Below are 25,117 nucleotides of genomic sequence, written 5' to 3'. Positions count from 1 at the left end.
AAGGTTCACAGCAGTGGTTGAGTTGCTTCCTCACTTAGGTTTAATCTGCACCATAATGGATTTTTTTGGCAACAGCATGGTGTGTCTATTATAGGGGCGGAGCGTTGGCTGTGGCTGGAAGGTTGCCGGTTCAAATCCTGCAGCCGGCAGAGGTATCCTACTCCATTGGGCCCTTAACCCCAGCTGCTCCAGGGGCGTCATATAAATGGCTGACCCTGTGCTCTGACCCCTAAGAAAAATCAAATTCCTAATGCAAGAAATTGTATATGGCTAATAAAGTGATCTTATCTTATCTTAGTGAGAGGATGATTCTGGAGGCATCACTTTTATCATCTTGGAATAAAAAGCAACGCGAATTCAGCTGTAGTCTTTACAAACGGGACAATTCTGTATGATATTTTTTTTTGTGAGAGGTTATGTGCTTTTTTTTTTTTAGAATGGGAATGTTCAGTGCCAAGAGCTCAGATGTCCTTCCCTCTCCTGTCTGAACAAGTATGTCCCTCCCGGGGAGTGTTGTCCTGTCTGCCGTCCAGGTGAATGCTTTTTATTACGCTGTACCATTCTCATAGTGTTTAACTGAAAACAATACATATGTATGGTCTTACTTTTTCTGTTATTTATTTTTTTTAGTATGCATTAGATGCATTTTTAAAGCTTTGCTGCAATTTTTTCAGCATTGAAGGAGACAATCGTGAAGTATGTTTTATTACAGTACTGTATTTACCCAGCCATTTTATACTGGCCAGCTGTGTGTTTTTCGTGTTTTGGCTCACTGCTTTAGAGCCCTACAACCTCCCACAGTGCAGAATAAGTGTAGACTGAATCCCCTGACCTGCCCCCTTCAAGCCAGTCATCTTTTAACACATCACAGGCACCACAGCCCCCTGCTGGAGGTTCAATGCCAAATGGAGATGAATCTTGTCCCTCATGTATTGTACATCACTGCAGGCCAGCAAACATCTTTAGGCCTTAGGATCACAGGGTTGCTGTGAGATCTGAAGGAGCCCTGCCAATTAATCCTACCATACTCTTGGGAGCACAAATTGTACACCGGCACTTGAGGGATCCAGGTCTCAGATAGCTTGTGATAAGACCAAGGCTCAAACTGTGCTGAGGTGACTCATGTAGCACAGATTTAAATGGCAAGAATGGTTTGGGTTGTGCATTAACAATTCAGGATATCTGTAAAAAAACGAAACACTGCAAAAAGCTGGCTCATCCCTCCTTGCTTTTAACGTATTCTTCTACAAAATCAGTCTTGTCAGTTCTTTTTTTTGGTATTTAGCAACAGTTTTGTGTAGCTAGGGAGATTAGTACATTGTGCACCTACTTAACTGTATGTATTCAAAAGTATTGTGTTCCAGAAAACTCACCATGTAGTACTAAAGTCGCTTTCATTTTTAAGTTCTCTCTCACTGGCTTAACAATAACACTGCAAGTTGTGTATACTGTACGAGACCTAATGTGCAACAGATTACACATTCATAAACATAAGTGGTCTACAATACCTATACTTGGTATCCATTTCAGAATACTCAATATGTTTGATTATAAATTAGTAGAAATAGAACAGTTCTCTTGTGTTATAGAATATAATTTATTGTGAAATAAAGTTACAAAAATAGAATGATTTTTTTTTCATCAGAGTATCACTGATGAAATACTGTGCTAAGAAAATAGGAACACTTCACTCATAAATGGAAAGTTGTGGGGTCAAATCCTACTGTTCTGATACTTTAGTTATTTTAGCATGCTATTATTGCTTAATATTTTTAATCTTGGTATATGCATGGGGCAACGAAAGTGATAGTATAAATCTGACAGCACTATACTTCCTTGATATCTAAAGCCAAGCTGGCTTGCTTGTATGGCCCAACTGTGGGAGATTAATCTTTCTGCTGTGTTTTTAGTAAAGTACAGCCAAGATTTCAGAACAAGAGCCTTGAATTTTATGTGATCCTAAACATACTCAGTGCTGTCTGCATTATGATATTTTTCAGATGGAACCTAGTTTAGACACAGTTTAGACACACACAGATCAACAAGACCAGTTAAGAACTGCTTTCATTTCATTAAGCAATGTCATAATACATAGTGAAAAAGAATAGCTGGTGTATCCAGGCGATGCAAAGTTTTTTTTAATCATAAAATTTGCTGAATGCATTTGCCATTTAATTGTGATAGCTTTGTTAAAGAAAAGCTTTTGAATTAGTGAGTTGAAAAAGAAATGGCAAGCACTGGTATTTCAATATCTGATTACTGTCTATAATGTAGCCCCATAAATAGGAGGATTAAAATCATGTTTCTGTTGAAGCGAAAATCTTATTTTATTTATTATATAAACATTTATTTACATAACACTTTCAAATGCCAAAAACTGTCAAAAGGGAATATGTTTTAGTGTCCCTTTAAATTCAGTAAATAATAATAATCATTATGAATAATACATGAAGCGATCTTTTGCTTTTCAAGGCTGCACCTATGAAGAAGAAGTGTATGAAAATGGAGATGTGTTTATATCAAGAACAAACCCCTGTATGAACTGCTCATGTATCGTAAGTCAGTTGCATTTCAATTTGTCTTATGACTCATATGATTTGCTGAATTTTCTAGGATTTCAAGAATTATATTGCACAGGAGTATATTTTCATTGTGGTAACCCTTTTTTTAAGACAGTACAAAAATTATTTGTACTATTTCTACTATTTTTGTATTTTGACCTTGTTTCCTCTTTACTAATCTATCGATAAAAAAAATATTTATAATCTCAATGATAATTCCAGCTTCACAATACTTTTTTAATTACTATTTTTTGCTTGCATCTACTAAAGATGTATCCTAGATTACAGGAAGCTAAGAAAAAGCTATTTTGAAAATGCTTTGAATTTGCGTAACAGCTAAAGACATTTATGTCAGAAATCTCCAGCAAAATTACAGCCCCGTTGGATTGTTCGCAAAGTTGATTTAATCAACATCAATCATATAGGAATTTAAAGAAAGGAAGAGAACTGTAGAATTGCTTCCTACTATATATGTTACAGATACTTTCCCTTTGCTGTTTCAGAATAGCCTGGTGAAATGTTCCCCGGTTCAGTGTCAGCCCATATCCTGCCCAAATCCTTATCAGAGGCCTGGACAGTGCTGTCCATCTTGCTCAGGTAAACAGACAATACTGCACTGTTATGTGTAAAGTTACGTTGCTTTTACAAGCATTTGAAAATTACATAGTGCTAAGTATAAAATCATGCAGTTTAAAGTCAAACACTGTGCACCTTCTTGTTTTAATTTGATTAATTTTGAGATCATATACAGTATATTAACAAAGATCCCATAGGTTGTAATAGAACTGTTTGGTATTCCTGTAAGTACTGTGCCTTGACATGCCTTGGACCCCAGGCAATGAGTAATGTAGGTTCAGTATCAACAGCATGAATTGCGGAAAACCTCCTTTAGTTCTGGAGTCTCTCCAATTGCTGTAAAGGCTGGTCAGGATTCCTGCATCCTCTATACTCATTAAACAGGGATTTGGCAGCCAAGTTCTTAATGGCAGAACAGGAGAAATGTACCTTCTAGTACGTCTTGAATATCTTAATGGCTGTTCTAGCAAACGAGGGCTGGAGCGTAATGAGACCTTCAATTATTGTTGTTTCCACACTGTTGGATCAAGGTCTCATTTTGTCAAGATATGCATGTAAGTGGAAGATGGTATGCTTCTGTTTCTCCACAATTAAAGACATTACATACAGGTGTTTTATATTTCCAGCATCTGCATCATTAGTGGTTCAGTGGTAGGATTTGCACCTGTCATACATATTTTTTCTCTGAAAAAATACTTCGGGAGAAAAAAATGGGAAGGCTCCCGACGGAAAATTATAGCTGGGTGGGAAGCTGAAAAAATGCCACTGGGCAAAATTGAAAAACTGCCAGAGCTGGTGGTGAGAGGTCTGACAAAAAAATGAGGAAGCTGTGACTGTGCTCAGAGAGAAACTGTAAATAGTTAATTGGAAAAAAATAAGACGAAGCATAAGAATATTCAAACACTACGGAGCTCAATGATGGAGCACTAGCAGCAGCAAAATGAACAGCCTAATAAAACCAGATAGTTAGACAGAATGAGAATGTGATTGGCTGCCTGATTGGTAAAATGACAGCCTGATTGACCGGCGTCATGACCTAGTTTGCACTGAATCAGCTGATGATTGAGTCTTCATGCGAATGTTGGGTTTCCCCTGGCAACCACAGGACACTCATCAGTCCCAGCCCAAGCATGACGCCTTTGAAAAATGTCTGGAGGAGATCCTTGGATCAATAAGCTACTCATTGCTAAATGGCCTCCTGTCCTTTATAACTTTTCTTATGTTTTCTGAGCATCATTAATTCTTGTATGCACAAAAAATAATAATGGTATCTAAATATTAAGACAAATTACTCACTGAATTAATACATTGACTCATAAGACATACTGTAGCCTCACATTTCTGGTCAACATCAGCTCAAAATATGCAGCCACCAGTAAACAGTAAACAACCATAAATTTGAGAAGAACATAAGGATCACAATGCAGCATAAACCATTACAATCTGAATGTGAAGACACTTGATTTGTCATGGATGGTTATGAAGGAAGACTTGCCTTCCAGGAATCATAGACATAGGAATTCACTCAGCTAATGGAGAGGAATTTCTTAGGCATGTATACATATATCAAACAATATATAAAACAATCACTCACTGTTAAGGATGCCAAGGAGGATATGCTAAGTTTCAGTTTAAAGTGTGTGGATCCTTTTGGTCATAGACAACTTCAAAGTTTTTGCAGGGGGGGTTATCATAAAATGTGTTACTCAGTACGTGGAGGACACTCTGGAACTGCTGAGATAAGTGCTTTCAATTTTTTTTTTATTCAGAGTTTTTGGAACTGGGTAACGTGGAATCATGCCATGTTTTACACTTTGATTAGCATATAACTGGGATATGTATATACAGTATTCACAAGATCCGATTGATTCTAAGATAAGACTTTTAAGATGCAAAGCTTAAAGTTTTGAAGTAACTTCACAAAATCTGGGGCCAGTCTGAACTATTGTAAACAACCTTTTTTTGCAGCTTGTGATCTGGATGGGAGACCAAACAACAATGAGCAGTCTTTCACCACACTTGATGGCTGTCAAAAGTGCACCTGCAAAGTAGGTTTTCAAGACAGTGAGACCTTTACTTTTTCTGTGTGTGTTTGAAGTGCCTTTTCTTTCTGAAGATTTTTTTCTTACTGAAAAGATTATTAAGAGATGTTAATGATAATACAAGAGCAAGAATTTGTTTAAGCATCAATTACTGTTGTTCTTGTTTTTGCAGGCCATTGATGTTTTCTGAGCAGCTGGACTGTATTCCCTTAGCAGTGATTTAAATTGTGCTTTCTTTGCATGCATAATGTAAGGAGGGTTCCTGCTACATAAGGAAAAAAAAACAGATTTCCTGCTCTTTGTGTCATTGCCTATAGATTTACAGTAGGGTCTTGACTTCTGAGAAATTAACATTCACAAATTTGGCCGACGTGGTTTCAGATGGAAGAAGAGCAGTCCGGGATTAAACTGAGCCGAAGGTTGTTATGAGCAACTTTCAAGTTAGCCGCCCAACATACTAGGATCGTGAGATAAATCTAGCTAGTGAGTGAGCCTCTCTCGGCTGTGTTCCCATATACCCACCGCCCAGCATCCACAGCTCAGTGTGTTGTAATGAACGCTCCCAGTTCTGTATCGCCACTGTAGAGGATGACAGGCTGTAGGTGACTTACTGACAGTTTTATTGCCCTTATCATTGAAGTGGGGCATGCTTAACATGGAGCAAGGAAATCGCTGGGAAGGCAGAAAGAGATGTGGAATGGTTGCTTATGTTTTTTTAACAATATACTATATAGTGTAGTGCCTTATGCAATGGTATAGGATGGACTTGGTTATATGCAAATTTGGATATTCGCAAAGGTTCTCTGCACCAACCTTTTGCGAATTTTAAGCACCTTGGGGCAACCTTGTTGTGAAAGGCGGCATATAAAAATACATTGTCTCGAATGTTAAGACCCTACTGTATTTACGAGTTTGAGGTCAATATCAAGCGAATTTTCGAAAAAACTGCTTGCATAAACATGGCTGAATATACATTTAAGTAGATTGTATCTATTAACTATTTGTACAAAATGTAGCTTTTCTTTTAGTGCAGCTAAATGGAATGAATACTTTCTATGTATTTGTGTTTTGGGAGGTACATTAGGTCATTTTTTTTCATTTTAAACACCAAGATTTGAAATTTGGTATTTGTTCATTCAAAATACAATAGCAGTATGCCATTTCAATGTGTAAACAACACAGCAGAGAATGCATAATTTCTGTTTGTTCTATATGTTATCAAATGTTCTATTTGACTTTTTTCCAGAACAGGGAGCTGTCCTGCATTGATACTCAGCATTGTCCTCAGTCCTGTACACATGGGGTTAAACCTTCTTATGGCCTTTGCTGCAGAGATTGTTCTAAATGTGATTTCGAAGGGCAGGTCATTCACAATGGTGTGTCTTTTGCACCCAATGGAGATGCATGCCAACACTGCGTTTGCAGGGTACGTTAAGTTACTTTAGCACCATTTTTTCAAAAGCTGCATTTACCCATTTTCAGTGTAGAGGTATGAATATTTTCTGAGAAATTGTTTAATTCATTTATGTAAATAATAAGAAACAAAAGGTTTCTAATTTTGTTGTCTGGACATTATGTACGATTGTTTTTTCAATCAACTGTAGGAGCTCAGTTTCAGCTACAGCAGCTTATTAATTTTCTGTCTTAAGAAAAAACATGTGAAGCACATTAATAAAGTAATGTGCTTAATAAAGTAACCTCAGACTCTTGTAATAATTGACCTATTCAGAAAATTGCATCTATTAAGATCATAAGTGTTTTTACACATTATTAGAAAATTATGTTGGATCCATTTGTTGGATTTGTAGACAAGTATTTCAGAGGCATGTTTTTTTAAAACAAACTGATTCTCAATAGAATCAATAGTGTAAATAAAAAGTGTTTGAGGTTGAAGTTTTTAGTAAAATTTAAATAAAAATCACTCTGATTTATAAATTTAAAATGAACAGGCAATTGAGCTGCAACAATTATTTGAACTAAAGAATTCACTGCCATAAAATATTTTTTTTTATAACTGGAGTGTTGTGCAGCATACAGTAGGCTTAAAAAAACAATGCACAAATACAGTCATAAGGTAAAAACAATAACGCTCTTTATTCGTGCATCTCTTGGGCTCTAGCTAGACTTCTTTGACTGCCCCTTTCTATAAATAGCCAGGCAGATAAGCTGTTTACTTGCTCCAAAATCCAAAATGCTTAAACTCAGACTTCAATGGAAACTCAAAAGTCCCAAGCAACATGGTCCCACGGTGTATCAGGTAGACATCAGCTACAGATCAACAGCTGGAAGCCTCTGCTTCCCGGTTTTTAACTGTCACCTGAATCGCTGTCTTCCATCAGTTGGTCAAGGCACAGAGGATGACAGGTAATTCTCCACAGCCTGCTGGGAAATGTGGTCGTATGAACCTGCCACCCTCTTACAAACTTTTACAAATGATTTCCTCGCTGATCTTTGGCAGAAATTAATAGGATGTCTCATACAGATACTAATCACAGGTATAAAGACAGTTTATACACACAGGGTTTATGGGCTTCCTCCTTTCTCCAAGTGTAAGCATTGACTTATTAAGTGGCTTATGTACAGGTTGCATATGAGTAATCCAATTAAGTCTGCCTGAAAAATGAAATGAGATAATTTAAAATCATGCCTCATATTCCCTTGCAATGCTTTGTATAGCATAGTTTGGTGTTAAAACAATACCACTTTGTTATCTGAAGAGATGGCACCAGTTTTGCCTGCTTTCTGAAAGCTATGATGCAAATAACTCCCTTAATAAAAAATCTTTTGAAGCTATAGTAACTAAAAAAAAATTAAAATTTGAGGACAGTTGAACTCTTCAGTTTAGAAACATGTCCATTTATGCTTAGCCTGTTTTATATTACAGCAAAGCTGACAGGACCTTTTATATGCAAAACAAAAGTTAAAAAAAATATGCAGTTTTTAAGATTGTCTTTGTTTTTGAGTGGAAAGTATAAAGTAGGTAGATTGGCAGTGGGACGCCCAATATAAAAGAGGGAACTGGCATTAGCACAGTCTTTCTGAGCAAACTGGGGTAAAAGCAGAGCTTTTGTTTTTTTTTCTTCACTTTTGAACAGAATGGGAATGTGCTCTGCTCAAGAGTCTCCTGCCCAGCTCTTGACTGCACTGTTCCTGAGACTGTGCCAGGTGAATGCTGCCCTAAATGCAGAGGTACAGTAAGTTTTAAGTTACAAGATATCAGGATGTACTGTAGTTTATATCAGAACTGTTGTATTAGCTGGTGGGCAAAGCTCCAAATTCATAAAGCCTCAATTACTACGTTTATCCATGATGTTGAATTGCTGAATGTTCAGATACCATCTTAGTGCTACTGCTGCTCTTTTGAGTTACACAAAATAATTATTTCTTTTATCTCAAAACATTTCTGCACATTTTATGTTTTGTTGCTTTTTATTGATAAAATATGTATTGTGATATATTGTATGTATACTGTATGTATATTTGAGGAATATGTCTGTAGTGAACAACTAAACTCACCATAGACTGAGTCTCAAATGTGATATTTGGTGCAACAATTGGCCTTGGATAAGCTGCATAAAAGCAGTCATAGATTACTACAGTACATACAGGATGTATTCAGCACTTGATACATTCTGTTGCAAATTTATTTTAATGAATTCATAATAGAATACTTTTTTATATCATCAAATGGCATTCTATCCAATTAAAATATCAATCAAACTGTGAAGTGCTACGTAAATCTTCAGTTAATTTTAAGTTGTTTTACCGATCAGCAAATTATACATTATTTTTATTATTGTTATTTTGATCTCAGTATTCAGATGTATGATGTGAGAGTATTTTCTAACCCAAATTAAAATAACCTACACGGTAAAGCTGTTGTTTCTTATGACCTTTAATTTTGACAATTCAAATAAAGGAAGTCGATTAAAAATGAAATTATTTGGAGTTCTTTTGAATTGAGTAATTGTTGGCATTTGATCTTTTGATGAAAACGTGGCCTTTTCTGTTTGAAAGGCTGCATACATTATGGAATCCATTACGAACATCAGTCAAAGTGGAGACTGCCAGACAACCCTTGTACAATTTGCACATGCGTGGTAAGAAAGGTTTTTAATTTGAATAATTTTCTTGGCAGCAAGATAAACTCCGAAAGTTTACATACAGTGTTCAATGACATTTTTGGACTGAGGAACGTTCAAAATGTAATTGTGTAAAGCCCATCATCTTAGCATTTAACCATTCTTCATGTAAATAATTAGTAACTCTAACTACACTTTCATCGTCATGTTTCTTGTATTACTTCAAAGAGCTTCTCAAACTGTTTCCTTGGGAAGGCAAATAATTTGCATAAAGTTTATTTTAAATTAATTTTAGAAGATTCTATTTCCTTTTCTGGTTATTTTCCTGTACTGTGACAGGGGGGAGAAGTTGTGTGTGAAAAGGAGAAGTGCACCATCTCATGCAGAAATCCTCCTGAGCCCAGACCAGGTTCTTGCTGTCCTGTCTGTGATGGTGAGTATCAGAGACTTTTAGAGTAATTTAGAATTTTACTACAAGACCTTTCTCATATGTGTCGTCAAGTCATGCAACCAAGGTTTAAAAACATATTTACCCAACGGGAAGTTTCCTTCTGAATATTGTGATTGAGCTTGTTTCCAAAAGGTAGGCATGTAGTGTTATTTGTTTATTCCACAAAATAATGTTATATTCTAGGCTGCAAGATCAATGGACAGGAGTACCTGAATGGAGACATTGTACCAGCTGGAGACCGTTGTGCAGATTGCGTCTGTGTAGTAAGTGACTCAATAATTTCTAAAATAACTGGTAATTGTAATTCAATGTTTTTTTTTCACGTAATAACAGAAAAATGTGACAGGGTGGCACGATGGTACAATGGTTAGCATTGCTGGGATCCTGGATTCAATTGTGGGGTGCTATCTGCTTGGAATTTACATATTTCCCCTATGTTCATGTGGGTTTCATTTGGGTGCTTCGGTTTCCTCCTACAGTCCAGAGACATCCTTGCAGGTTATATGGCTTCTGGAAAAACTGATTTTTGTTTGAGTGTACAGTATGTGTGTCTGTGTGTGCTCTGCCATGGATTGGCTTCCCATCCAGGGTGTATGCCACTGACTTCCTCACTGCCCTGTGTTGGAAGTGGTTAGAAAATGGATGGCTGGAAAAACATAATAAAGGTTACAAATTTGAAGGAGATTGTTCAGCCTACTAAGCTTGTTTGATTTGGCAACAAGGATGGGAGGCTTGGTCCAAACTCCCACAACTCTTAAAAAGGAGTTTCCTAAAAAAGATATTCCTGTTCTTGAATCAGGCTGGAGAATAATGGCCAGATACTTTCCTGGGCTTAGAGAAATGTAATGTTGTTCAATAATTTATCAAAATAGCTGACTCTTTTTAGACATGAACAGAGAATAAAGGATCTGACTCAAGTCAACATAGTGGACTTCAGAATAAACAGTGAACGGCAACCAGACACCAATGAATGCTGCAATGACGTGTATTCAAAACTGAGCACGGGGAACAATTTTTATACAAAGGCCTGTGAGAATCTGGGACAAGCTACTCAGCCATGTTGTTCAAGCTGACACCCTGGTTTCTTTCAAAAATTAGTTGAATGAGTGTTTATGGTGAATTTTTAAAAACCCTGTCCCCTTTCTTTTGGCACAGAATGGTGATGCTCATTGTAACCCTATCCCATGTCCTGAGACGCCATGCAGAAATGCTGTACAGAGGCCAGGGGAATGTTGTCCACGGTAAGTGTCCAGGGACACTGTACAAAAATCAAGGTCCTGACTACTTGGTCATTACATATCCTTTGAATAAATGGTTAAACACTAACTTAAAAGTGCTCAGTGCAGGATCCTGGCTAGTTACGCCTTTCTAATTTGATTAGCAACGAACCTTCTCTCTTATCTCCCAGATCTGTTAATAGCAGTGTACTGGGTGCAGCACTTTGGTGGTAAATGAAGTGGGTCACCTTCTATAAGCAAAGCAATTGAGTTTTTTTTTTAACACAAGGCTACATTAAGGTCATGAATTATTGTTGATATTCTTAATTTATCAATATTCGTATTCCCCTACATTTGACAGTTGTAATTCAAATTAATTTCTATAAATTTAAGTACGCTGCAATTTAGTATTTTGCACTGTAGTTGAGGTATAAAATAAATCTTAATTGTACAGTCGGCACAGATTATATTTGATTAATGTTATTACCCTTTATCTGCTGAGCTCATATATTGTTGGCCTTGCTTTTTGCAGCTGTGAGGAGTGTGAATATGAATCTCAGACTTTTGTAGATGGACAAGAATTCATTTCAACTCTTAACCCCTGCTTGAGATGCAGGTGTTTGGTAAGTCATAGAAGTGGTTTTTGAACATGTGAGGAATAATCGGTGTTAATATACATTGTGTTATAAGATTATGCAGAGATGTATTGCTGACTTCCATATTCTGAACCATTCGTACTCCTTTATTTTGTTCCAGAAACATAACAAAACAATGTAACATTTCCCTCACCCCAAAATTAACCCCCATCAGTGGTACTGTATCTTCATTTACTTTTCTTACCAAAGGACCCTTAAAATAAAGTCAGACAGCTACAATAGATGTGCAATAAGAATTTGACTTTTTCAGCAGCTGTACTCCCAGCCTCCGCTGTTCCCAACCTAAACCCTGCGACCTCAGGACCCTGTATTGGATAAAGCGGTTAGAAAATGAATCTTACTTTTGCTAAGTGAGAATTGAGATGTGTTGAATCAGTGGCACTTAATCCACCATGACTCAAAATTAAAACACTCTTGCAATACAGTCAAATAAAGTGCCATTGGTATTGGTTAATAAGCACCAGAAATATGCTACTATTCCAAATACAAAATAAAATGTTAAAAATAGCTCTTTATGTGCTCCTTGTCATTAAAGAATCACTGCAGCACAAACAGCTACCATAAGCTGGTGTAACAACTGAACAATACTATTTTGTCAGAAAACAGGCATCAAATCATAAAAAATGTGGACAAAATATTTGTGGAAAAGACAAATTTCTGTAGATAGAAAGTTCACTGTGGTTACATTTATTCTGAATTGCTGAAGAACCTTTGTCTGAAATGGCATAACACTATATTGTTACATTTTTAATTGTTTAAACCTTCCATACCACAGTACATTTCTTTTCTTGTTCATTTTTAAAGAATACATTTTGATCACTGCTTGTCTGCTTGCATATAAACTGGGCAAAAAGTAAATGTTGATGTTGGTTTTTGCTTTGGACCGAATTATTTCAGCTGATCTAACTTTCTTGGCTTTCTTCAGCAGCTGTTTATTCTCTGCTGATGGTAGTATTGTAACATTAAAAGAAACAGAGATGCTTTTTCTTTTTTGGTTAATTATTGTGTGCTTCGCTGTGGAGTCAAAAAGTATACAGTATGTAGAGTACATAGTGTATACTGTACATACAGTACGTCTATATTGTATGTTCTTTATTTACAGGCTGGTAAAGTGTCATGTGAGCGCTTGGACTTGAATTGCGCTCCTGTTCGATGCAGTCATCCAGCCAAACCTAGGGGACAATGTTGCCCTACCTGTGACAGTAAGTACAGTAGCTAGAATTAAAATGTGGTACAATAAAGTCCAATTTAAGAACAAAGATGATTTGATACTACAGTACCCTACCAAATACTATAGAATGGTATCCTGTTCTAAGTAGTGGGAATCCCTCAGTGTTTAATTTATCCTATGGCTCCTGAGAACTGTAAAGCAGTAGCAGACCATTCCTTTTCTTGAGTAGGCTGTGCTATGATAAAGAAACTTGATTACAGTACAAAACTTCACAAGAGGAATGAATATTGGTACATTTGTCTTTCGTGCATGATGACAAAAGCAGACCCAGTTGGTCTTTCAGTTTGCACAGCTTTGAGGTTTTATAGGCAGATAAAAAAAAAACATATATAAAGAATTGTAGTTCAGGCTGAAAGGAGCATCTCACCTATTCACATCTCATACATTGCTGTATCAGGTGACCCTGGCTTGGTGGTCAATCTGTTGAAAATCTGGTGGAATTGGTACTAGAGGTGTACTGACTTGCTGTTATGGGCTATTCTGTAATTTCTAGTTAGGACAGTATACTGTATAATTCAATGATATGGCCATTGATTACAATCATGAATTATCAACAATTTTTTGTTGAGTAACCTTTGCACTGTTTGTTGTGCGATAAATTCTACACTTTGAAGAGACTGTGTGGAGGCTGGAATACTGTATCTTTGCACTTGGTTGTAATAAATTGCAGAGAATTGAAAATTGGAAAGAAGTGTGTCTAGGTTACTACAGTATATTGCTAGTGCAAAAAGTGCGACAGTGTGGTCAGATGTTTTCACCACTTCAGAATTTGCTTAATTAGATGCCAGTTTTGTATTTTATTGTTTTAATTTATTTCATTTTGTGTAAATAAAACTTTATTTTCAGTAAGCGTATTTATTCTGTAATATTTATTATTCCCTATTACACTCTTATGTTTCAGTCTGTTAACTGAATATAATGTAATAAAATAATGATAAGAGATGGCTTGTCAAGTGTAAAGGTCAATATAGAGATATCCTATAGTGTATTGAGAAGTTGTTAGTCAGATAATGACTATTCCCAATACCTTACTGTAAATATCAGTCTACTGTCCATAACTATGTCTGTACTAAATAACTATGTATTGTACTTCAGTCTTACAAAGAAAGACGTTTGTGTGTTTTTTTTAAGAATACAGGACATCTTATTATTGATATTATTGCTCTTAAATCATATACAGTATTAAGTATAGAAATGACTTGCCTTTCTCTGTAGATACCTCTGGGCACTTCTGTAACTCCTTGCTATATGAATTACATATGAATATTATTTAGAAAACAAACAATATTTTGTTCAGTTTTCACATAGGAAATATTAATAGAAAGATTTTTTCAATAGAATATAAAATTACACCATACCATAAATGTTCTCATATTGTAAGTTTGTAACTCCTTAGGTTTAAACAATGTTTTTCAAAGATAAAGAAACCTACCAGCACAACTAAAGAAGCTTAAGCTTTTCTTATGTTTATTGAGAAAGCAGGAAAGATTGAACTGATAACCACTAAGCCTGAGGAAATCCGAGGCAAATAGCTTTCATCTTCTTTCATTTCAGTGACTCATCTTTGGTTCATTTTTATTGGCCTTCTCAAAAGCATGGTGGTGTCATTTGTTTTCATGAGACACAAAAGGAAATCATGCTACACAAAGTATTCTATTTAAAAAAAACAGTCTCAATCATATAAAGATGTTGGAACCATATAGCCTGCAGAAAGGGGCTGTTACTTATTACTCTTAGTGATTGTTTTTTTTTTTTGTGCTAAATTCAGTTCTCTAATATTTTGAAAGATGATGTTACTGTGGGTTACAGAGGAGTCTGAATTCCATTTGTGGACTATGCCTTTAAGAGGTAACCATCAGTAGGAGACTGAAGGCAGACAGGAAGACCTGAAATCAATGTGTGTGGTTTATGATCACATTTCTCAGAATATTTTTGTTGTTAAATTTATTTCTCTTTAATCTTTAGTATGTTTCAATTATAGATAAAAAATGAACTTCTCACTAGTTCTAGATGATTCAATTAAGCACATGGACTATTTTTCAGCTTTAATCTGAAATATGAATATTGAATGATTTCTGCCATACATGTTTTTTTGTTAATTTACTAAGAACAATTCCATTTGTTTTGGAAAATTACAGCACTATGTTTTACATGATCCATTTGCCTCCTCTTGAATGTAAAACCTCAACATAAAACATACTGATACTCTGTATTTGGAGAAGGATGATTAATTTCTGTCAGTCTCTATAATTACTAGCATCCACAATGTATTAGAAAAAAGAATAAAATTTAAAAAAGAATTTAAAATCACAACAGAAAAAAAAGTAATACAGTAAAATGAACCTCAACCAAGAATACAACAAATTTAGAAACTACAAACAACAATAAAAAGATACGATTTAAAATGATTCTTATGATTCTCCACAATCACAGAGTGTATAATAGGTTTGGGCAATGGGTTCCACATATCAGAACTGCACAAGAGAAAACTTTATCATCCATTGTTTAGATTCTGGTCTTACGTAGAATAAGTAGACCCGAATCAATAGATCTCTGATTAACTATATACGTGCAATTATTCCTAAAGTTAACCTGGATCAAGACTATTCAGAGTTTTCCACTATGAATTTAACAGAGAGCCAATGCAATTTGACTTTATGTTAAGGCACAAATCTTTAAGTTAACACATGAACTGCAGGAATGTGTACATATTCAAACATAGTTAGTACTTTACATACCACAATAAGGTGCTGCAGTTGTCTAATCTCAATCAGAAACTCATTCATCAATTTTTCAGCATTTGATAAGCAATGTAAAGCAATGCTGTACAGGTGGAAAATACACATGTGATGTTAATTATATTGCTTAGAATGACACACAGGACCAAAAATATTCCTGCATCTACTGTATATTGTTGCATCTGTATTGTAGTAGTGTCTCTATCTCGTTTCAGTGTGTGAGTATGAGAGGAGGTTGTATCACACTGGGAAGGTTTTCACTCCTCCAGGAAGTATCCCGTGCCTGAAGTGTACCTGCACTGTGAGTATACACATGTTCATGACTGGTCGCTTCAGGAGGTACAACACTTTGCATTGTAATTACTATGAGTAATTGTGGAAGTGGACTGCTTTAAAATAATTTCAGAGACATAAACAGTGCCAGATTTACCATTTGTCACTGTAGGCACAGTGCCTAGGGCCTACAAAATGTTTAGGGCCTACAAAGGAGGGAAACACTAGTGACTAAGAAAAAACAAGCTGAAATATCCCTGCAATCGACTCTTGTTGCTGCAAATCAATAATCATACGCCGTCTTGTGGCTGTTCTAGAAATTAGACGTGATGGTCGCTCGACTCGCTCCATCAATCACATGATTTAGCATTAGAATAGTTTAAAGTGCATTATGTCAATCAACGTAATTTACTTGGCATTTACCCACCATTTTGCACATTTCGAGTGAAAGTGCCCGGGCCTACGAACACCAAAATCTGGCACTGGGCATAAAACGGAAATTCTAGATGTTTTATGCACAAATGATTAATGGTGTAGTGATTCATTTTTGTGAGGCAGGGGGTTTCAAAAGGTACAATATGATCTGCTTGTTATAGACATTTTTCTATTTCAGAGAGGGGATGTGCGATGCCATCAGGAGACCTGCCCACCAGCAAAGTGTTCAAACCCAATAATTGACCCTCAGCAATGCTGCCCAATTTGCAAAGGTATATTATACTGTAAAACTTTAAAATGTTTTTGTTTTATGGAGTAGAGATTTCTGATTGGGTTTCAAAATGATGTGTCAGTGACTGGTTGTAAAATGATTTATTTTGCAGTGTTTACATTTTTAGGTGTTATACTGACCTACATTATATTTATTTGATTCTGTGAGAAGTGACATTAAGTGGTATTTATGGTTTTGACCATCTTGTGTGATAAAATAAAAGTGAAGTAATAACCCACTTGATGAACACAGACCTTATTTGAGAATACGACTCCAGCTTTTATAGATCACTATTTACATAGTTTGAGGAATAATCTTTTGAGGTAGGAATTTGCCATACAGTACTAATCAATATCTTGAATATCTAGCCATGAGCACAGTTGTAAATTGATCTTACACACAGTCAGAACAGAAGCAGCTGAGTGGCTGAACTCTAAGCATACATCACCTTGCTAAAATCATGCTTCGAACCACAGGCAGGTATAGGATTACAGTAGTCACTACCAGATGAGAGAATGATAAAAACCACGTTCTTCAAAGCATGCTTGAAAAGAAAGTACTATGCTCTGGCAATATTGTATAAATTCAGCATCTCAGCATGAGAACTATGGATCAGTTTTTCACTTAAAGCTTGTCAGTTCTACTTTGTAACATAGTAGAACAATGTCACCTACTGTGTTGTGTTAAATCTATTATGAATGCCTGCTTTATTCAATTACTGTATATTATGGTTCATATATTAATGCTTAAAACCCTACTGAAAAGTTTGCTGTTGAAGATCCGAGTCAAAATAGGAAGGCATGAAAGACTGGAAGAGAATTACTTTCAAGACACAAAAGAAAAAGGCTCTCTGTGCTACATATTAACTATATTCTGACTTAACACTTGAGTCCTTTTACTGATCGGGTACAGTACTATTGACATACAGTTGGAAAGAGAAGACCAAACTAGCACATCTTGATGGCCCTTTACCTATACTGTATCTTTCCCAGGAAATTTTGAATTTTCCTTAGCTTCCTTTAATTTACAATACTTAAAACTTTGTATTGTAATTTTATAAAGATAAGATACAGTGTATTTAATATTTTACAGTGTATTTAATATTGTCTTAATTGCCAGGATCGACAGCAGTCTCAATACTGTTACTGATTATGCCGTACATACAGTATACTGTATGCTTCTATTAATTATTTATCTGAATTCCTTGGCATGTTATGTATTAAGAACTTTGTTTTCCACAGCAGTTATTATCTGCATATCATTGCTAGCCATGACATCTGTTTATTAATATCTAATTGATATTATATTAGACTTAACAATATTCTACCATTTCTGTCCTATTTTTTTACTTGGCTTGAACGTTGGGCAATAGTTTTCAGAAATCCCCCATTTAAAGTAATGTAAGAACATAAGACCAACAAAGAATAGCCTTATAAATAGTTCTTACTTTAATGTTGTGTCTCATTTTGGGCTGGTTTTCACTGCATCTGAATTAAAAACCACAGGCTTTCTACTTTGAAAGGCAAAGTCTTTCATGTTCTCAATGTTTAGTTTTTGTCATTCGTTGCCCTTTAAAATCTTTCTTTGGCCAATTCTCTTTCTCTGTTAAAAAAGCAAGGGGACCTGCATCTATTCGGCTTCTTAAATGCTGTGCATTTTGCCTTAAGCATGGTTTACATGTGACACTGATCACTCATTTTAGTCCTTCAATATACTGACTCACACATGTGAATGTTGCTGTGTTTTTTGCACCAGACTGTGATCAAGACATCATGAAAATATTCTTTTCAACAGAATGGAGGTGTACATAACCTACAGACAGTGTAAAATAAGGGTTAATAATTATAGTTAGTAGATCCAGTGAAGACACAAAGTATGTTTCTTGCCTTTTAAAGGGAGGTATGTGAATAACAAAAATGCAGAACACCAGAAAGGCAGAATAGTGTGATGAATCGGTCTGATTCCAGTTTCTGTTTGATGTCTCGCTTGTCCAGTCTGTGTGCAGGAGGGAGTGGAGTTTGAGGAGGGGACCGAATGGGAGCCAGACGACAATCCTTGCAGCAGCTGTACCTGTATTAATGGGGATTCATTATGCCAGGTGTCACAATGTCATCCCGTCTCTTGCTCACACCCCACCAAAGTTCAAGGTGAGTTGTGAATCAAAGAGCTCCTCCCCACAATGTGGCCTTTTTGTGTAGTTTGGATTCTACAAGCTGAGGTAAATTCTTTGGGTTTTCCTTTTTAGGAGATTGCTGTGCCACATGTGACCAGTGTACATACAATCAGCGGATATACAACAATGGACAAGACTTCATTGACCCAGACAACCCTTGTCAGAACTGCAGGTGTCAGGTGAGGGGCACTAAAGCATTCTCAAAAATATGAGCCTTTTAAGTTTTTTTTCTGTTCTGACATAATTCACCTATCCATTTTCTATCTACTTTATCAAGAATCGGGTTGCGGGGAAGCCCTGGCAAGCTGTTCTCATATAAACTTAACAAAAACTTTTGAGTTCTGATTGAATACATTGATACTCATTTAACAAAAACATTAGAACTACATTTTACATTAATGCATTATACTATGTAACTATATTATTTTTCTGAAGTCTCAATTTCAGCCTCAAGTATTGTAGTATTTTGATTTGGCTCCCTCTAGTGGATTGTAGTAGTGATTGTTTTACTGTTCACTGTGCCCTGCCACAACACTGCCACATCACCTTTGCTGTGACCTTTAAGCAAAGGCCATTGCCAGATCTAAACATGGAAAAGACTCCCAGATTTCCATCCAGCTACTGCCCAATTTCTTTCCTGTTTGTCCCCTACAAAAATCTTGAGCTCCTCATTCTCTAAGGCGTAACACCAGGTGTGAAGTCCTCAGTGTTGACGAGGCTGTTCCACACCTCAGCACAGCAGAATAGGTACTAGCCCTCAATGAAAATGTTTTTTCAGAAGACCCTGCAGACAGACGCTGTGTTCCTTGACTTCACAGCAACCTCTGGCACTGTCTGTCACTCCAGTCTTCTATTGAAGCTGTTGTAGGCCTCCCCCCCACCGGATACCCCAAATAATCCAAACACTGCTGAGCAACGGACAAGTCTTAGTTCATATTCAACAGGAAGCATGTACATGAGAATGACAGACAAATAGATTCACTCAGGGATCAGTATTTACTCCCAACCCGTTTAAGATGTACATAAATGACCTCAACAAAAAACACATCATGAAAGATTAGATATGTTGATGACATCTGTCTGGCAACACAATCCTCCAATTTTGACCGGATCCTAAATAATGAGAACATATGACAACTTGAGCAATACGGCAACACATGGCAACTCAAACCAAGCCCTGCAAAAACCGTATCCAGTCTATTCCACCTCCACAGTACAAAAGCTACAAAAAAGTTCAAAATTCAGATGAACAATTTGAAATTGCAGCACTGCCTTATTCTGACATACCTTGGAGTGATCCTAGACAAGACGCTTACCTTCCCGGAGCACTTAAAGACAAAAGCAGCCAAGGTCTGAACAAGGAACAATATCTGAACTTTCTGATCCAACCAGGAGCTGCCACATCCACCCGCCGAACCTCAGCCCTTGTATCGTCTTTCTCAACAGCATAATACTGTGCCCCCCTCTCTGGTCAAGATTATCACATACTGTATACTCACCTGACGCACATCATCACTGGAACCCTACACACAACCCAACTCCCCTGGCTTCCTGCCCTAGCAAACATCAGTCCTCCACATATCTGACTGTGTGACTCAAAAACCCACAAAATGCTCAAAGTGGTCCAAACAGCTTCTCACCTGCCGCTACACAAGGACATAGTGCAGACTCCACCTGGGCCTAAGAATGGGAATCACTGGACTGCACCTACTGTATTCACATGCGCTACCCAATAACCTCTCGGTTTTCACCTTCTACAAAAAGAGTGGTCCACTCTAAAGCTGCTTTAGGATCGGTCATGGTTCCTGTCTTTCCAGCCTCTACAGATGGGCAATCGATGCAAGCCTTCTGTGTTTCTGTGGGATGAAGCAAACTATGCAGCACATCCTAGAGGACCGCCCACTCCACAGACACCACTCACCCTCAACACAGCCCAACCAGAGCCTCATGCTTGGCTCAGAGTCTTTGCATTTGCTATGTAAATAAACTGTGCTACATCATGGTGCTTCAAAAGGGAAACAGATATTATGTTCTATAATTTGGTGTTAGAGGAGTAATTGGTTGAAAGGGTTATTTGATTTATTTCTTTCACCTTTGAATAAAATAATAATGTAATGTTGGCACACTGTACAGTATGGCATTGTAGGACAAATGTTAAATCAAATTTTACACATACATGTATATTATACATCTTTTTCAGGATGGCACAGTTCAGTGTATACCCCTTGTTTGTCCTCCTGTGACCTGCTCTAAACCTCAGATTAAAGCAGGGCAGTGCTGCCCAAAGTGCCCAGGTATGTACTCCTTAAATTGTTGATGCTTGAGAACAGAAATGATCAATCCTGCTACAGGAGAGCCAGTGTGTCTTTGGGTTTTCTAGGTCTCTACAAAGCACCAACAGCTGAAGAAGTGGAAGAAGTTATTAAATTGGTCCCATTAAGACATTAACTTAATTAAATCATTAAGCATTGAGTTAGTTTGAAAACCTGCAGGGACACTGGTCTTTGAGGATTGTGGTTGACCATAAAAACTTACTTGCATTAAGGTGCCTGCTTTTCCCCAGTAGATGTCACTATAAGGCAACACTGTTAGAGAAATTAGTATTGTTGTGATAGAAAAACAAGCTGTAAGAAACTCTAATATAGAAACAAAAAGAAAAAATGCAGCATGTTATATTAGGAAACCATTATAGTTTTTTTGCACTTAGTAGACATCCTTAATGAAGTCATTTGTGCTATATTGCATCGGAGATGTTTAGTTAATAAACCTGGAGTGATTTCTGTGACTTTCACTTTAGGCACTTGTTTTCAAAGCTGGCTGTCTCTAATAAAGATACTGCAATGGGTTGTTACAGGAATTTATAACAGATAATTTGTCAAGTAGCAACTCACGACTTACCAAAATTTACACTTGGTAACTCAGGAAATGTGGTAATGAATATCTGTTTCTTGGTAAAGATTTAAAAAATATTTCACAATCTACCTTTCACAATTTTTCTTTTGAATTCCATGTTTGACTTCTGATTTAATGTTGTTTTCAGTGCTGACAAACTATTTTAAGAAGAAAGGAATTCTCTAAATGCTGTTTCAAAGCTCTTTATTAGAAAATCTAGCACTATATTCTGTGTAGTCTGAAGAATTGTGCATCTAAACCTATATAATGCTGAAATACATCTTTTCTATCTATGCAATGTGTAAAGTCTGTGATTTACATTCTTTTCAGTTCATGCATTAGCTTAAATTCTGTTTTATGCCTTGTATCTTGTATTAACAAAAAAGGTTTAATCAGACATTGTGTTGTATTGTTGTAAGCAGGGCAATAGTGCTGTTAACTGAAAAAAACAAAACAACACAGGGACTGAAATCCATGAAATATGCAACAACAAAGAGGTTGAAATGGGAAAATAAAAAAAACACTTGAATTACTGTGACAATAGTATATTCCCAGTACGAATGTCAAGGAAATATGGTAAAAATGCTTATATAAGTACTTTTAAATATTTCTGGATGACTACTAGTACACAGTGGAATATGAAACCATTACTAACTTTTAGTCCATTAATGTCAGTTTTCATAATATTCTGTAAGGCATTCTGTGACTCAGTTTCATTAGACTAATTTTCTGTTGCCAAGAGTTCACATCTTGCACTCACCTTTCAATAAAAAAACATATACATAAACAACATTTAATGTATTTTTGACTTTTTAATATAGTCATTTTAATAATAACATCCAGATGAGGAATTGCTGCTTACATTTCTTATTAACCTGAGATGTGACTTTTTATAGTGAAATTTCCCCTCTGGTACAAGGAGACTTGATATTATTAAGATCAGGTAATTGTTCTTTCTTCTTAATGTAATCTGTTTTTGATGCTTAAACAGGAATTGTTTTCTTGGTCTCTATAGTGACAAGAATGTAACAAGGCAATGGCACATTTTTAATGTTTTGGATTTCAACATTTACATTGTGCCACTGTTTTTGCACTCAATACATTGAAGCCAATACATTTTCTTTGGCTCCATCACAATGTTTTGAGCTCAGAACACATTGCCTCCTGTAATAAGAAAAAATGTATTTGTAAGGACCTTCTTTCCAAACCAAAAGATTACTTTATGTTGTGGAGAAAAAATGTCATGGAGTTTGTTTTGCACTTGACGCCAATTGACAGAATCTTTATTATGCAGATTCCACGGCACGTTCCAGCTACTTTGTCTTTGCTTCAAATAACAGTTTCTGCTTCAGTTGTTAGAGGCAAAGTCTGCTAATAGCATGCAGGCATATTAACAGAGGTATGCAAATAAAACACAATACAGTGGGGCAGGCTGCTTGACATCCTGCTGGGCATCACGGGCAGGGTGTCTTCATGCTGAATGTACAACTTCAAAGAGTGCTCAGTGGTAGCTGTCATTTGGAACTGATGAAGAGGAAAAACACAGGAGCGTTAATTGCTGTAAATCATTTTATTGCAGTTATATCTGACTCGTCTGTCACTAAGTACCGAACAAAGAGAAAAATGGCTACTGAAAACATCAGTATTGTACAATACAATCTTTTCAAGGAACTTGAGAGCACTGCACAATAGCAGACATGGACTACGCAGTAGAAACAAAAGGAAAGTGGGAACAAGAAAGCAGAGCAGCACTGCAAATTGAACTTGAAACCAAGAGTAAAGACAAATTATACATCAAAGCTTCAGGGAATTAATCTTCTATAGTATGTATTCACATTAAGAAAACATTTCTCGACCTTTCCATTACTTTCATTGGTGGTAAGAAACAGTGAAGCATGCCTTTACTATTAAAGAAGATTCCTACTGTTGTTCATTAGAATATATTCCTTCATGTTGCTCTCCTGCTAATGAGGTTATTTACAACATCTCCACTGTCTATTGAAACAATCTCCATGAGTTAGGAACACACAGTATTTTCACACAATTACTGTGTATGTCTATTATTTAGCTAAAAGCTTTGCATTGACAGATTGTTCATGCTGCTGAAACCATTACTAAGTACTCATGCTGGATTTTATTATTTTATGTAGGGTTGGTTTCTGAATGGCAAATCCATTCATATCCATTTATGAAACATATTTATTTGTATCTTACATTAAAGTCATGCATAGATAATGACTGTCCTCTACTGACACTTTTTCAAAATAAATGTTTTTAATTTTATGATTAACTCATAATCAGCAACATAACTATGTTATCCATTTTTCCGTGACAGGTCATTAAATCAAGTGAATCATAGTTAACTACAGTTTGTTGCCAGCAGCTATATTACCCTGCCACTCACAACTGGCAGCCCACTGAAGCTAAGTAGGTGTGAGCCCGGCCAATTCCTAAATGGGAGGCCTCCTGGGAAAAACTAAGGTTGCAGCTGGAAGTGGTGTTAGTGGGGGCAGTAGGGGGTGCTCACCCTGTGGTCTGTGTGTGAGTGTAGTGACAGGGACACTGTACTGTAAAAAGGTGCCGTCCTTTGGATGAGATTTACTACTGTGGACCTCTCTGTTAAAAATCCCTCATAGGGTCTCTCTCAAAAAGTGAAACCTGGTATACCAAGTGTCCTGGCCAAATTTCCCCTGGGCTTTACTAATCATGGCTTCCTAATAATCCACACATATGAACTGGCTTCATCATCTGTTCTCCTTCCTACTGATAGTTGATATGTGGTAAACGTACTGTATTAGTTAATTGCATCACAATGTGTGTACAAAGAGGCTACAGACTGGTGGTGGTAGAGGGGATTCCCCATTACCTGTGAAGTCTCCAGAAAAGCACTATTATTATTATTCAGGTGGGTAGCTGCGTCAGTATGCGTAGGCTGCAAAGGAACAAGTAATAGGTTTATTCCATGCTGAAAAAAAGAAGAAAAAGAACACAACGTTTCGGCCGTGGAGCCTTCTTCAGGTGTTGACACCTTCAACACCTTCTTCTTTTTTTCAGCATGGAATAAACCTATTACTTGTTCCTATTATTATTATATCAACTAAAGGACAGATAAAGGACAAGACATAATATAATCACTATTCATATGATTATTTTATAACACGTAATATAATTTATCACTTTGTGTGCACAATCCTATAGTAATCTACCAATAACAGAAAAGTAAAAATGCATCATCCCTGCTTTAGCAATAATATGATCAAAGGTGTGGTTGCTTGACCACAAATAGCACCAGTGAGCTGTTGCCTATGGCCTGTGTCACACATTGTGAGGACCAGCACATTGGCAGGGTAACAACATTAGAGAAAGATTTGGACTAATACACTTATTACAACTCCTAGAATTTGATATAATTTGTAGAGAAAGGGAATATTGGTTTTGCAATGAGTGCTTTTAGTGAGTTACAGAATTGTGGACATACTGAAACCCTTTTTATTGCATTCAAGTACTGTAAATCCCAAT

The 25,117-nt window shown here is 36.5% G+C and overlaps 1 protein-coding gene across 1 annotated transcript in view; it reads left to right on the top strand.

Annotated features, from left to right (window-relative positions):
* Positions 1-25,117, top strand: part of kcp (kielin cysteine rich BMP regulator) — a 100,093-nt gene that overhangs the window by 36,270 nt on the left and 38,706 nt on the right. Inside the window, exons 7-23 of the mRNA XM_015352251.2 lie at positions 437-533; positions 2,473-2,555; positions 3,065-3,158; positions 5,106-5,185; positions 6,426-6,605; positions 8,275-8,368; positions 9,197-9,279; positions 9,601-9,694; positions 9,896-9,975; positions 10,868-10,953; positions 11,462-11,552; positions 12,688-12,787; positions 15,770-15,855; positions 16,441-16,534; positions 18,528-18,680; positions 18,779-18,885; positions 20,907-21,000. Coding sequence (XP_015207737.2) covers positions 437-533; positions 2,473-2,555; positions 3,065-3,158; positions 5,106-5,185; positions 6,426-6,605; positions 8,275-8,368; positions 9,197-9,279; positions 9,601-9,694; positions 9,896-9,975; positions 10,868-10,953; positions 11,462-11,552; positions 12,688-12,787; positions 15,770-15,855; positions 16,441-16,534; positions 18,528-18,680; positions 18,779-18,885; positions 20,907-21,000 — 1,696 coding nt within the window. The remainder of the gene's footprint in view (positions 1-436; positions 534-2,472; positions 2,556-3,064; positions 3,159-5,105; positions 5,186-6,425; positions 6,606-8,274; positions 8,369-9,196; positions 9,280-9,600; positions 9,695-9,895; positions 9,976-10,867; positions 10,954-11,461; positions 11,553-12,687; positions 12,788-15,769; positions 15,856-16,440; positions 16,535-18,527; positions 18,681-18,778; positions 18,886-20,906; positions 21,001-25,117) is intronic.

The sequence above is a fragment of the Lepisosteus oculatus genome, chromosome 7 (assembly GCF_040954835.1).
Source record: "Lepisosteus oculatus isolate fLepOcu1 chromosome 7, fLepOcu1.hap2, whole genome shotgun sequence".
NCBI lineage: Eukaryota > Metazoa > Chordata > Actinopteri > Semionotiformes > Lepisosteidae > Lepisosteus > Lepisosteus oculatus.
The sequence above is the reverse complement of the archived record's forward strand: the minus strand, read 5'-3'. Positions and strand labels throughout refer to the sequence as shown.